The 15215-nt window shown below is 40.3% G+C and overlaps 1 protein-coding gene across 5 annotated transcripts in view; it reads right to left on the reverse strand.

Moving 5' to 3' along the window:
• stag2b (STAG2 cohesin complex component b) overlaps positions 1-15215 on the reverse strand; it is a 175923-nt gene that overhangs the window by 87366 nt on the left and 73342 nt on the right. For 4 of the 5 annotated variants that reach the window (XM_072270837.1, XM_072270835.1, XM_072270833.1 and 1 more), the window contains 5 exons: positions 13596-13760; positions 12826-12922; positions 8526-8602; positions 7061-7265; positions 907-1058 (listed from right to left, as the gene is read on the reverse strand). In XM_072270837.1, the coding sequence (XP_072126938.1) occupies positions 907-1058; positions 7061-7265; positions 8526-8602; positions 12826-12922; positions 13596-13688 (624 nt within the window). In that variant the 5' untranslated portion in view covers positions 13689-13760. Of the gene's footprint in view, positions 1-906; positions 1059-7060; positions 7266-8525; positions 8603-12825; positions 12923-13595; positions 13761-13955; positions 14090-15215 lie in introns of those variants that run through there. The other variant, XM_072270836.1, reaches the window with a different exon arrangement.

Below are 15215 nucleotides of genomic sequence, written 5' to 3' on the forward strand. Positions count from 1 at the left end.
GGACAGCAGGTCCCCTCAGAATACAGAGTGTAATCTCTGCTTTTACTGCTTTATTCTTCTTTCAAGTGTTGTTCAATGAAGATTAGCACTGATTTATCAGCCAAGGCAAAATAGTGATTATCAAATTTGGGTTTTCTATTTGAGCTAATGCTTTAAGATTTTAATGAAGTCTCGATTAAAGCTGTAGATTTCAAGCACCTGTATATCACCAGCTCTCTGGTAGGGCTGTCGTATTAATGCAATAGGGAGTACCTTTGGATTGTGATGGAAAAGCCTGCCACATTGTCTGTAAGATACAAGTTTCAAGAACTATTTTGAAATATTATTTGACAAGAATACGGGATAACTAAACATGAATCCCAGATATCTGTGAAATGGCCGATGCAATTTCCAAATATGTCACTAAGATCTGTCATATATACTGACCAGTTTTCTTCTTACTCTATTCCAAAGTAACAGCGATGATGAAAATAAGTAGTATGCAAGGTCATTTCACGGGGTAATTAGGAGTCAACCACTGATGAATGTGGGTTCTAATTTCTAACCCTAAATTACATTAATCAAGTAGATAAACTCTGAAGACAGAACAAGACTTTTATTGTCATAATTTATCATCACATTTTAGAAAATATTCTAGATCAAGAATTGAATTTAAATTCTACAGCTGCTTCTCTGGAATTTATACACTGGTCTCGAGATTGTCAGAAGTGCACCACCAAAGTATCCACAAAGCATCACAAAAAAGTCATTTTAAAAGCAGAAAAAAAAAACAAAAGGCAAAACAAAAATCAGTTAACACAGTTGAGTTTCTTAATGGGAACAAAGAACTGCATGCCACAAACTGATATGCCAAACCATAACATATCTAAGTATGTATGCATGTGACTACATAAATATTAGACTAACCTCTTTCCTTTTCTGTAAGAGGAGCTCCAACCTGTCATTGGCTCTTTTGCCAAGAATTTTATTTCTTTCAGATTCATATTGCCGCTGGGTGTTGTCCATGTTGATACTTAGATTTAATGCCACATTTACTAGTGCTGTCATCAGCTTCATAGCTGCAGAAGGTATGGAGTGTACAGGTTCAATGATAAACACAGCAGACATGCTTAAGAATTTCATTAATAGACACAACTAAAATAAAATAGAAATTGCAGAAGTCAACAAATTTCTTGATGACTTTCACACCAAATACTGTAAAAACATTTAACACTGCAAAAAATTATGTTCCTAGTCATAAAAGGTTGTTAAAGAATATGGTATTACTTTCTGTGCTCAAGCTTGAAGGCCTTAAGAATTCCACTTGATTTATCCATCAATAATAAACAAAACCTGAAGGAGACCAACGTTCAAATAATGAAAGAAATTCACCAAATCAGACGAGATGAGATCTCACAATGTTTGGGACGGATAAGAGTTAAAACCACAAGGAAGGAGGTGAAATGAGAGGAAATAAATTGTGTAACTCATAGTGAGCTAAAAACAGGAAAGAACAAGATCAATTTTCTTGTGTTCCATATTTGAGAAAAGTCCATCAACACCCAAGTTTTGACATATCTGAAATGTGCAGAAAGTATATTCAAATACTGTTTCTTTTATCAATTACAGTGGATTTCAGTTAACAGGTCCATTGGTTAATCAGGGCAGCCACTTGTCTGGGACAACTTTTAAAGCACAAAAACTAATTGAGAAATTAGTCAGGACTTCCTTTGTTTATTTGGGGTGCTATGCTGCTAAACTGGGACAGGAAACATGCCTAACAGTTTCTAACTAGCGCCAGTCGCATGAATTGTGCGGCTATAAAAAAGTACACCGTGTTTAGAGCGAACAGCTTTTAAATAGTGTCTGTTGTGTGTATGTGTTCAAAAAACAGTGATAGTGAGAAATCAGCAGTAAAACATTTTGCTCACTGTGGTTTCAAGCATTCAGGCTTGGAGATAACAGAATCAGCTAGGAATGAAAATGAAATGATTTCACTGTATTTCAACAAATTAGGAACTACAAGGAATTTTAAGGTATCAACAATCACCTTGAATGTTACAATGAAAACAAAGCTTTACAGGATGTAACAGTCAAAAGCATTGTATAAAGGCAGTCCATTCTCTGCACCAGGTGTCTATGCTAATTTTGTTCATTTGAATTGAATTGAATTGACTTGACTTTCTTACATCCTTCACATACACGAGGAGTAAAAATCTTTACGTTATGTCTCCATCTAAATGTGTGATGTGTAATTATAGTAATCTATACTAATCTATAATAAATAGAACAGTCAATGTAATATAGAATACACGCAAGTCAGCATGAGTTCATCAGTCTGATAGTCTGGTGGAAGATGCTGTCCCGGACCCTGTTGGTCCTTGGCTTTTATGCTGCAGTACCACTTCTCGGGTGTAGCAGCTGGAATAGATTGTGGTTGGGATGGCTTGAGTACCTAATGATCCTAAAGGCCCTTTTTACACACCTGTCCTTGTAAATGTCCTGAATCATGGGAAGTCATCATTTAGTCTAATAAAAGAACATGGCAGTGTGTCAGCTGTCCATCGTACCCAATGACAGTGAAACCTGTGCTCAAGTTTTTAAAGTGGAAAAGCCATTGCACTGGGACAGTTCCACTTTCTCGACCTCGGAAGTCCAGGTACGAGTAGTCATCACAAACTGGGGTCTTCCTTGTCTGCAGTGAATAACTATGATTTCTTCTGTGCCTTATCATGCTCTCCATGAAGCATTTCAAAACTGCTTTCTTGGCTGTTGGATCTCACTGTTGATCTCATCTGCCCAGTCCATCAGAGCTGCCTTCACATGCTAGGACAGCTATGTCCCTATTTCACCAAGGTATGAACCCCACTGGCTACACTCACCTGGTTTAACCAACCTGTCAAACCAGTATACGAGGAAATTGCTGCTGTTGTATGCAAACAGCTACTTGGAGCCATAAGTGAGAGCTGAGTGTATAGTGCGGACCAGAGGTGAGTAAGCTGCCCCAGAATGAATAAAAGCCCCTTTACCAGGTGTGCAACCCCTCCTTGGACACCCTATACACAGCAGCATATACTGGATGAATTCCTCCATGATAACTATTAGGAACTAATACAGTTTCATAGTACTGTAGTAGCATTGGTAGTGTTCTGCATCCATTGAAATACATAATTTTTTACTCAGTTAAAAGATTGTTTGTCTTTCTTATACCTTTTCAACTATTTCCATGAAACTTCAACTAGTTGGGCCAAAATATAGTGTCCCCCATTAACCAAAATCCACTGTACTTCAATTATTTCTCATTTTTCCGCAAGAACAAAATATGCACAGACAAGCTAGTTTTTTTTTTGTCGCTAATAAAATTAGGTATAGATACATGCCAACAAAATCTGTTTCATCTGCTGAGGAGGAAGGCATTAAATCAAGACATTGGCATCACACAACTGTTTTGCAAATAGGCTACAAAGTTTACGCAAAAGATAAATGCATAAGCAATGAACCATGATTTTGAAGAAAAAATGCTTCTGACATTTTCATATATACAAAGGGGAAATATTGTTCAAAGAATAATAATCTTACTTTTTAATGTAATTAATAGAACACAGAAAACCACCAGCACGATACAGGCCTTTCAGCCCACAATGCTGTGCCGAACAAATACTTACTTTAGAAAATACCTATGGTTACTCATGGCCCTCTATTTTTCTAAGCTCTAAGTACCTATCCAAGAATCTCTTAAAAGACCTTATTGTATCTGCCTCCACCACCATTGCCGGCAGCCCATTTCACGCACTCACCACAATCTGCATAGAAAAAAAAAATTACCCCTGACATCTCCTCTGTACCTACTTCCAAGCACCTTAAAACTGTGCCCTCTCATATTAGCCATTTCAGCCCAGACGATCCACACGATCAATGCCTCTCATCATCTTATACACCTCTACTAGGTCACTTCTCATCCTCCGACACTCCAAGGAGAAAAGGCCAAGTTCACTCAACCTATTCTCATGAGACATGCATCCCAATCCAGGCAACATCTTTGTAAATCTCCTCTGCGCCCTTTCTATAGTTTCCACATCCTTCCTGTAGTGAGGTGACCAGAAATGAGTACAGTACTCCAAGTGGGATCTGACCAGGGTCATATATAGCTGCAACATTACCTCTTGGCTCTTGAACTCAATCCCATGATTGGTGAAGGCCAGTGCACCGTATGCCTTCCTAATCACAGAATCAACCTGCGCAGCAATTTTGAGTGTCCTAAGGACTCAGACTCCAAGGTCCCCTGATTGTCCACACTGCCAAGGGTCTTACCATTAATACTGTATTCTGCCATCATATTTGACCTACCAAAATGAACCACCACACACTTATCTGGGTTCAACTCCATCTGCCACTTGTCAGCCCAGTTTTGCATCCTATTGATGTCCCACACACTATCCACAACACCTCCAACCTTGAGTCATCAGCAAATTTATTAACCCATCACTCCACTTCCTCATCCAGGTCACTGAAAAAAATCACGAGGAGAAGGGGTCCCAAAACAGGGACACCACTGGTCACCAACCTCCATGAAGAATATGACTCGTCTACAACCACTTTTTGCCTTCTGTGGGCAAGCCAATTTTGGATCCACAAAGCAAGGTCTCCTTGGATTCCATGCCTCCTTACTTTCTCAATAAGCCACGCATGGGGTACCTTATCAAATACCTTGCTAAAATCCATATATACTACATCTACTGCTCTATCTTCATCAATGTGTTTAGTCACATCCTCAAAAAATTTAATCAGGCTCATAAGGCACGACCTGCCTTTGACAAAGTCATGCTGACTATTCCTAATCATATTATGCCTCTCCAAATGTTCATAAATCCTGCCGTCAGGACCTTCTCCATCAACTTACCAACCACTGAAGTAAGACTCACTGGTCTATAATTTCCTGGACTATCTCTACTCCCTTTCATGAATAAGGGAACAACATCTGCAACCATCCAATCCTCCGGAACATCTTACACCCCTATTCATGATGCAAAGACGATTGCCAGAGGCTCAGCAATCTCCTCCCTCACCTTCCACAGTATGCTGGGGTATATCTCACCAGGTCCCGGTGACTTATCCAACTTCATGCTTTCCAAAAGCTCCAGCACATCCTCTTGCTTAACATCAACGTGCTCAAGCTTTTCAGTCTGCTATAAGCCATCCCTACAATCACCAACACACATCAAAGTTGCTGGTGAACGCAGCAGGCCAGGCAGCATCTGTAGGAAGAGGTGCAGTCGACGTTTCAAGCCGAGACCCTTCATCAGGACTAACTGAAGGAAGAGTGAGTAAGGGATTTGAAAGTTGGAGGGGGAGGGGGAGATCCAAAATGATAGGAGAAGACAGGAGGGGGAGGGATAGAGCCAAGAGCTGGACAGGTGATAGGCAAAAGGGGATACGAGAGGATCATGGGACAGGAGGTCCAGGAAGAAAGACAAGGTGGGGGGGGACCCCAGAGGATGGGCAAGAGGTATATACAGAGGGCCAGAGGGAGAAAAAGGAGAGTGAGAGAAAGAATGTGTGCATAAAAATAAGTAACAGATGGGGTACGAGGGGGAGGTGGGGCATTAGCGGAAGTTAGAAGTCGATGTTCATGCCATCAGGTTGGAGGCTACCCAGACGGAATATAAGGTGTTGTTCCTCCAACCTGAGTGTGGCTTCATCTTTACAGTAGAGGAGGCCGTAGACATGTCAGAATGGGAATGGGATCTGAAATTAAAATGTGTGGCCACTGGGAGATCCTGTTTTCTCTGGCGGACAGAGCGTAGATGTTCAGCAAAGCGGTCTCCCAGTCTGCATCGGGTCTCGTCAATATATAAAAGGCCACATCGGGAGCACCGGACGCAGTATATCACCCCAGTCGACTCACAGGTGAAGTGTTGCCTCACCTGGAAGGACTGTTTGGGGCCCTGAATGGTGGTAAGGGAGGAAGTGTAAGGGCATGTGTAGCACTTGTTCCGCTTACACGGATAAGTGCCAGGAGGGAGATCAGTGGGGAAGGATGGGGGGGGACGAATGGACAAGGGAGTTGCATAGGGAGCGATCCCTGCGGAATGCGGGGGGGGGGGGGGAGGGAAAGATGTGTTTAGTGGTGGGATCCTGTTGGAGGTGGCGGAAGTTACGGAGAATAATATGTTGGACCCGGAGGCTGGTGGGGTGGTAGGTGAGGACCAGAGGAACCCTATTCCTAGTGGGGTGGCGGGAGGATGGAGTGAGAGCAGATGTACGTGAAATGGGGGAGATGCATTTAAGAGCAGAGTTCCACATCCCATCCCCATTCTGACATGTCTATCCACGGCCTCCTCTACTGTAAAGATGAAGCCACACTCAGGTTGGAGGAACAACACCTTATATTCCGTCTGGGTAGCCTCCAACCTGATGGCATGAACATCGACTTCTCTAACTTCCGCTAAGGCCCCACCTCCCCCTCGTACCCCATCTGTTACTTATTTTTATGCACATTCTTTCTCTCACTCTCCTTTTTCTCCCTCTGTCCCTCTGTATATACCTCTTGCCCATCCTCTGGGTCCCCCCCCCCCCATCTTTCTTCCCGGACCTCCTGTCCCATGATCCTCTCGTATCCCCTTTTGTCTATCACCTGTCCAGCTCTTGGCTCTATCCCTCCCCCTCCTGTCTTCTCCTATCATTTTGGATCTCCCCCTCCAACTTTCAAATCCCTTACTCACTCTTCCTTCAGTTAGTCCTGACAAAGGGTCTCGGCCTGAAAGGTCGACTGCACCTCTTCCTACAGATGCTGCCTGGCCTGCTGCGTTCACCAGCAACTTTGATGTGTGTTGCTTGAATTTCCAGCATCTGCAGAATTCCTGTTGTTTGCCTACAATCACCAAGGTCCTTTTCCGCAGTGAATACTGAAGCAATTTGATCAAAGGTGCATTGTTCTAAATGCATACTTTAAGTCAATTATTTAACATAGTATCTGTACATAAGTGAAAATTACATTATTACTGCAGATAGGAAAAATCAAAATAAAACTAAACATCACTTTGAAATAATAACTCTCTAGATCTTCAAATTAATATCCTACCTGCCAATGTGCTGGTGTGTCTGAATGCTCTAACTTGGGAATCTGATAATCCAGTCAGCAGAGAAATAACAGTATCCATCATGTATTCATCATATATGATACTGTACTGACACTGCCGTACAAGTACAGAAATGAATTCACAGAAACTAGACTTGAATTTCTTCCACTGTGGACCAGGCATTGTGAGAGGATAATCACCACTATCCTTAAATAGGAAGGAAAACAAAACTGTAAGAATACAAGCAATCTACCTTACAGAAATGATGCAGGAAAACAACCTAATTGATGAAGTAGGTGAAGACAATTGGGTCAAAAATAACATCATGAAAAAAACTTTGTGATGTTACATTTTAAGGTGCAAAAGGAGCAAACTCAGGTCATTACTATGCATTTTTGTTACTCAGGTCACCTCTTTTTGAGAATTACCTAAATGATGACATGTTTATTTACCATTAAAGATACTATTAGCCAGCTGTTGCTCCCACACTGGAATTTGAACAGTTACACCTTACTGGACTGTCAGCTTTGGTTAATTTCATGAGCACAGGTGGCTTATGATGAAGAAACAAATAAACTGGTGTTATTCCATAAAATCAATGTGAAAGATAGTGATGTGTACTGAAATTGAACAATAACTAGACAATATAAAAACGTGAATTTTGCTGCAACAGCTTCCAGAAGGGGTAAAGATATTGTTACTAGCCAGCCTCCAATTCAGACAACCTTATCATTTTTTTTTAGATATTTAAATTAGGGGTATCAATTAACTGCAATCAAATGCATCAACTTTTAATCATTCGACTAACAGTAATGCAGATTTGAAAAAAATTACCAAGGAACTTCGGTACTAGACCTCCTGTGGACTAAAACAGGAGGACTATAGTATCTTAGAGCTCCAGCTATCATGTTATTCTGGATACCATGACCAGCTGCAAGCTACAAAGCCTTGTATCATATGACTTGCTTTCTTCATTAGATCACTCAAAGCTGTGTATTTCACCAGACCATTGAAAACAACTCTTCACCAAATCCACCAGATTAAGTGCCAAGAGATTCCCATTCTTTAATAGTATTTAACAGATTATTTGTGATTAATTTCAATTATTTTTGAGATTGTACAAGCATTTTTTTGTTGCTTGATGGGTGTTCAATATTGAAATTTTGTGCCAGTGCCTTTTTAATTTAGCCACAAACTCATTAAGTCAGACAAATGGTCACTGATCACCTAATTATCTTAACTTTGACTAAACAATCTCATCAAACCACTTGCCATATTTCCTTAAACATGTATGAAAATTCTTCAGAAATTTAAAAAAAAATCTCAATGACCAATCAGTTCTGATGACAGATTGTGGATTCAACTTGTTCTGTCCACATCTATTGCAGAGCCTTTGCTTTATTTTTAATTGCTAATAGCCGCAGCAATGAGCTTTTCTAAAGAAGTTTTTTTTAAAATAAAAAGTACCTCATCAAACTCCTCCGTCATTTTACGAATTATCTCAGAATTCTGCATGTGACGGAACATCTCAGCAGTAACAACACCTGCAAAATAACGTTAGAATACATAAATAAACGAAATCATGGACTAAATTACATTGGTTGTGCATACACTGAGTCTTGACCAACTGAGAGGTCAGGGAGAGTCAGAACCCACTGATTTAAATGGGGAGTTCAGACTTATGAAATGGGGGTAAATCAAAAACTGGGCTTCTTTGATTAATTGGCTTTTATTTACATATTTCTAATTGTTTTAAAGACCGTTTTAAAAAAATTAATGACTTTGATTTTTATTACATCTGAATCCAGATTTGAAGTTTCACACTCTGTTTTGCCCAGTGATACGCTCTGGAAATAGGACAACTGTATTACATGCTCAGAAATCTAGTTATTATTTGAAATTTGCCTCCTGGTACAAGGGTCTAGGCAGTGGGCAGGAACTGCAGGCAGCAATTTCAAATAAAATAGATAAAAAGGTTAATTTGCTGTAATGTTAGACAAGATCTTTATGCTCAAAAGCATTTCAGAAATGAGCAGGGCCAATGGGGATATTATGGGGGCTTAAGATTGCGAGTGTAGGAAAATGAGGGGGAGATTTGATAGAGGTATACAAAATTATTGAGGGGTATAGGTAAGGTTAATGCAAGCAGGTTTTTTCCACTGAGATTGGGTGGAACTAGAACTAGAGGTCATGGGTTAAAGTTGAAAGGTGAAATGCTTGAGGGCAACCTGAGGGGGAACTTCTTCACTCACCGAGGGTGGTGTGAGTGTAGAGAGAGCTGCCAGGAGTAGTGGTGTATGTGGGTTTAATTTCAACATTTAAGAGAAGTTTAGAGATTTACATGGGCAAGAGACGTATGAAGGACCATGGTACAGGTGCAGTTTGACAGGACCAGGCAGAATATCAATTCAGCATAGACCAGATGGGCTGAAAGGCCTGTTTCTGTGCTGTTGTGCAAGTTACTTTTCACTACATGCAGTAAATTATTTCAACAAATGAAGTTGCCAGTTTTCTTCAGAGCAAAATCATGGAGTTGGCAAGAAACAAGACTCTGATTTATGTTGACATTTTAAGATAAGTGCATCCATATTAAAACTAGTTTGAGCATGAACAACTTAGCTTTAGCTCCAACAACTCTTCAAATTCTATCAAATAAGACTTATTTTTCTTACATACGGGAAATTAAATCAATGCCAAACTTGTACAAAGTTTATTATTTCAGTTGATTATATAATAGTGCCACAATGGAAACAATTTGCCTCCACTAACTGACTGAGGTAATCAGGCTTTTGCATCATCTCATCAAGTGTCACAGGATGGGCTGACTTAAAACAACCTCATTTCTTTTCTGTAATTGCAGTAGTCATGTATTCAGGTTGACTGGCAATAAGGAATCAATTTCTGATACCACAGAGCACTACTGAGTTTTGCTAGTAAACAAATATAGAATATGAAAATTCTGGAACAGTGTAGTCTAGCTTTCCTGACAACTGATTTTTAAAGGGTTTAAGGCAAACCAGTAGCACATTCTATTTGAGTATTAATGTTACAAATAATAAGCTTGAAAATATTCAACAAAAATTTTGATCCTGACAAAAAGATAAAGGGAATGAGCAATGTCATACTTAAATTTTTCTGAAGATTATGGTGTAATGTGCTTTTTCTATTTGATAAAGGAGAAATACTGTTTTCCCTCCATTAGCAAATTATATCTACACTTGCCTTCTAGAGTAATAAACTAAGTTCCTACTAATCTTCAGAATGAGTGTATTAAAGTAAGTGATACAATTCCCTCAAAGAACCCTATCCGAATTAAGAAAAAACATATATTAAAACTTTACCGACAGATGAAATTTACTGGGTGAAAAAAATTCTGCTGTACTGCTGGGTAAAAGATAGATCTCAAAGGAAATTACAGTGTCACAGTAGTATTACAAGTTCACAGATATACAATATTAGAGGAGAATTAAGAAGAACAAATAAAAATAAGTTATCTTAAACAGTCTTAACAGGAGGGGGGGTCATCACTTCACCGGCTATAGGTTGACTCATTATAGAGCCTTATAGCCGAGGGTAAAACTGACTACATATTGCAGCATGTTGGAGTAGCGCAGTTGTCTTAGTCTATTACTAAAAGTGCTCCTCTGTTCAGCCAAGGTAGCATGGAGAGTGTGAGAAACATTGTCCAGTTTTTTTTTTTTTACGTAGGGTCCTTTGTTTACCACAACCTCCAGTGTGTCCAGCTTGACTCTTATAACAAAGCCACCCTTTCTAATCAGTTTATTAAGCCAGCTGGCGTCAGCCATGTTGATGCCATTGCCTGAGCACACCACCTCATAGAAGTTTGTACTCGCGACAACAGATTGGTAGAACATGTGAAGGAGAGGCCTGCATACTCCAAAGGGCCTCAGTCTCCTCAGGAAGTAGAGACAACTCTGGTCCTCCTTGTACACAGCCTCTGTGTTGGTGGTCCACTCAAGTCTGGTGCCCAGGTACAACCCCAAGTACTTGTAGGTCCTTAGCAAATCCACGTCCTCACCAGCAATAGCAAGAGGAAGCAGTGCAGGCTCAATCTTCTAAAGTCCATCTCCATCTCCTTTGTCTTACTGATGTTGAGCTGCAGATGATTCAGCTTGCACCATTCAACAAAGTCCTCCACCAGGATCTTGTATTCATTCTCCTGTCCTCCCTTTGTACGCCCAACTATTGCTGAGTCAGCAGGTAATTTCTGCAGATAACATGATTCAGTGTTGCATCTCAAGTCCAATGTATACAAGGTAAACAGGAAGGGAACCGATACAGTCCCCATGGGACTCCCATAGATTATCGCTGAAAATATACAGAATTGATACACAGATACAATTCCTGATCAACATTCTGATCCAACAATCCAAACCAAATTCTAATTCTGACACTTGTGTCAGGTACTGTCTCTGGATTTCAATTCAGCATTCAACGCTATTGCCCCACAGATCTTGGTGAACAAATTCCTACGCCTTGGTCTAACTACACCATTGTGCAAATGAGTATTGGACTTCCTAACCAACAGACCTCAGATAGTCAGCATGTACAACCACTCCTCCTTCCCCATCATCCTCCAACACGGATTCCTCCCAGGGTTGTGTGCAAGCCCACTGCTGTACATTCTGCTCACACATGCAACACTCACAACACGCTGGAGGAACTCAGCAGGTCGGGCAGCATCCATGGAAACGATGAGTCGACGTTTCCACGGATGCTGCCCAACCTGCTGAGTTCCTCCAGCGGGTTGCAAGTGTTGCTTTGACCCCAGCATCTGCAGATTATTTTGTGTCTGCTCACACATGACTGCTTGGCAAACATCCAAGTAATCACGTTGTCAAGTTCGCTAGTAACAATGAGACTGCCTATAGAGAGGTGGTGGATGAGCTTGAGGCCTGGTGCCAGGCAAATAACTTCTTCCTTAATGTCAACAAGGAAAAGGAGAATGTTATCAACTTCAGGAAAACTCGCACCACTCAGATCTCTCTTTATATCAGAGCCAGTTGCAAACTCCAGGAGTGCACATCTCGCATAACCCACTCATAGTCCCAAAGCACATTCTACACAATCAGGAAATCAAATCCTACATTTTCCGAGGAGCCTGAAGAGAGCTGGATAATGCATACTTATACTCATGTCATTCTACATATGCGCAGCAGAGAGCACCCTAACAAGTTGCACCACTGATGGAAGCTGCACTGTGGCGGACAGGAAGGCTCAACAACAGCCTAAGCTGCCCAATGCATCAGTGGCACCAGCCAGCCAGCCGTCAAACACACGTATACAGAAAGGTTCAGGAAAAGGGCCAGTAACATCACCCACCCTGCTCATAGACTTTGTCCGTCTCCTATCGGGGAGGAAGCTATGTTGTATCCATGCCAGGACCACCAGAACCAAACAGTTACTTTCCCCAAGCAGCAAGTCTGATCAACGTCTTCAGCTATTAGCCTACCCCTCCACACCCACAAACACCACTACTTTATCATTTCCTGTCAGTTAACTTGTGTACAGACAACTCATGTGCCTAGTGTCACATACTATCAACGTATATAAGCTATCTTATGCATTTATATTTATTATGTTTTTTTTAATTATTGTGTTCTTTGTGTTTTTTTTGTACTGCACTGGAACTGAAGTAACAATTATTTCATTCTCCTTTACTCTAGTGTACTGGTAATGACATTATACAATCTTGATCATGAAGAGAATGAAATATCAATTCACTTTCAAAATAGACACAACCTACCTTTACAGCCGGAACACTGAATGAAAAAGTTAATGAGATCAAGAAGTGCTATATCCCGGTCATGCTTGTACGATTCAATCCAGTCATCCACAACAGACTAAAAACACAAAATATGAGATTAGTACATTATGCAAATCAACTTGTTGAGAAGCAGGAATAAAGATCAGAAGAAAGAAAAAGAGAAGTGGGGAGGTGAAGGGTGGTGGGAAGGGCAAGAAGAACATAGCAATAGGAAGGAAATGAACATACAGGGGTCGGGGCACTAAATCAATAGGAAAAGGGAGATGGGACAAGGTGATTGAACATGGGAACTTATGGAAGTAGGTAAATGAGATTTTATTTCAGCATCTCAGTGACTCTGGCAAAAGGACAGAACTTTCTGAAACAAGCCATGTTATCAAATGAACTGAAATTAACAGCTGATAAAGTGATACCTCCCACTCACTTCAGCATGTTGCTATTGCTCCATTAATTGGCCAATCCTAAAAATGAATTGGAAATAACTCATTAAAAGCCAGTATTGAAGCACCTTGCAGCATCTGGCTTTCATGTTTTGAAATGAGTGGTAAGTAAATTTGATGCATGCTGCAACTGCCTCTTTGGGGGATAGACCTGTTTATTTCTTCGACTATCAACTTGAACACCGGAAGAGTAGCTGCTATAGGTAGTTATCTCTAAAACTACTGGATAGGCTCTATGTTTCACAAGCTCAAAACATTGCTTAGCAAGAAAATCATCGCTTAACCATCTTCCTGAAGATCATATTTTACCTGCATTGCACTCTTGCCCAGTTTCACAACTTCAAAGAGCATCATGTTTTCCACTCCCCCATTCTGTTGGTGATGCCCATTCATCCGGTTCATGCCTGTTGCAGATTTTCCACCATTTCCACTCTTTACTTTCTCTCCAGAGACCTTCTTTGTTTTTTTCCCTGACTAAAAATCAAAAAAAAAGACCTTTACTCAATGAAGTAGAACAGCATTACTAAAATATAGGAAGACTATGTTTTCATTTGAATTTTTGATTGAAAACAGCAGATGAAGAATAATTTTTAAACAATCATTTAATTTAAACAAAAACCCAAAGAATTTTTAAGTTCCTCTGTGGTAAACAAAACAGTGATTAATTACAAGTGTTTGACGTGTATTCCTTCTGTTGTTTGAGATTCTATTTGTGACATCACAAGGCATATTATTTCTGATCGTTCCAAATCATGTGAGAAATCCAGGACACTTTTTCGGAGTGGAACCACAACCAATATCCTTGTACGCTGTGGGTGGCACAAAGGACAAGGAAAAAGGTTAAGGAAACAACCATTACAGGTGTTCTGACTCTGAAATGTTTTATCACTATGTGTGCTGCTTGACCTTGAGTATTTTCACCATTACGTTTGTACAACACTTAGAGGAGATTATATAAATAAGGAAGGCAGACAGTTATTTTGGTGGTTGCAGAAAGCGTAGCATAATTATAAGTTGCCTCCCTATAGCCTAGGATAAAATAACACACAGCAGCTGCAGAAGATCCCCATGGGGCTCAGGGTAAACATACCCAAGGAGTTTAGTACCTAATGGCAGAGTACAAAAAGGAGTAAGATAGTATACACATATTTTGAATTAAGAAAAGTCAAGAACCAGAACTCTCCAGTGTACGCCATGGGCCAATAAACTTATTTTTTGAGTTAGCGGAAATACATGGCTGGACAGATAAATCCGGAAAGCTTTTAACTGGTGGACAGAATCAATTGTGGGGGAGGTGGGACCTTTACAATACCCATGAAAAGCGCCAGGTACGATACACATGCAGTGCTGGGACTAACATCCTCTGAAGAAAGTTTTAAGTATTGTAGCCTAATTTCACCTATGATTAGGTACAAGAAGCCAGCAATGACAAGGATAAATAAAGGTGCAAAAAAAAACTGGAAGACAAAATGCACTGGAACAAGAAATAATGTTTTCAGACAGAACACACTAAGAATTATAAGGAGGTCATTTGCTGTATTCCGTACAAGCGATAGGAATGCAAGGGAAATAAATGTGTCTTGGATAAGTTTAATTGAAACCCGATCATTGCCATGGCACACTTCATGGTCTCAAAGGCCCTTTTCTATGCTATCTCTCTCTGAAGGGAAAAACAAGGCCATCTCCAGGTGGAATTAACCAACATCAGGAATGAAGAGATATTGTTGAAAATATGATAGGAGTGAATTCTGAATGTTCCTGGAAACATTAGACATAGGAGCAAAACTAGGCCATTTGGCCTATCGAGTCTGCTCTGCCATTCAAACATGGTTGATTTATTTTCTCTCTCAACCTCATTCTCCTGTTTTCTCTCCATAATCTTCAATAACCTTACTAATCAAAAACCATATCAAACTGTTTCAAATATTC

This window comes from Mobula birostris, chromosome 10 (genome assembly GCF_030028105.1).
Source record: "Mobula birostris isolate sMobBir1 chromosome 10, sMobBir1.hap1, whole genome shotgun sequence".
Classification (NCBI taxonomy): Eukaryota; Metazoa; Chordata; class Chondrichthyes; order Myliobatiformes; family Myliobatidae; genus Mobula; species Mobula birostris.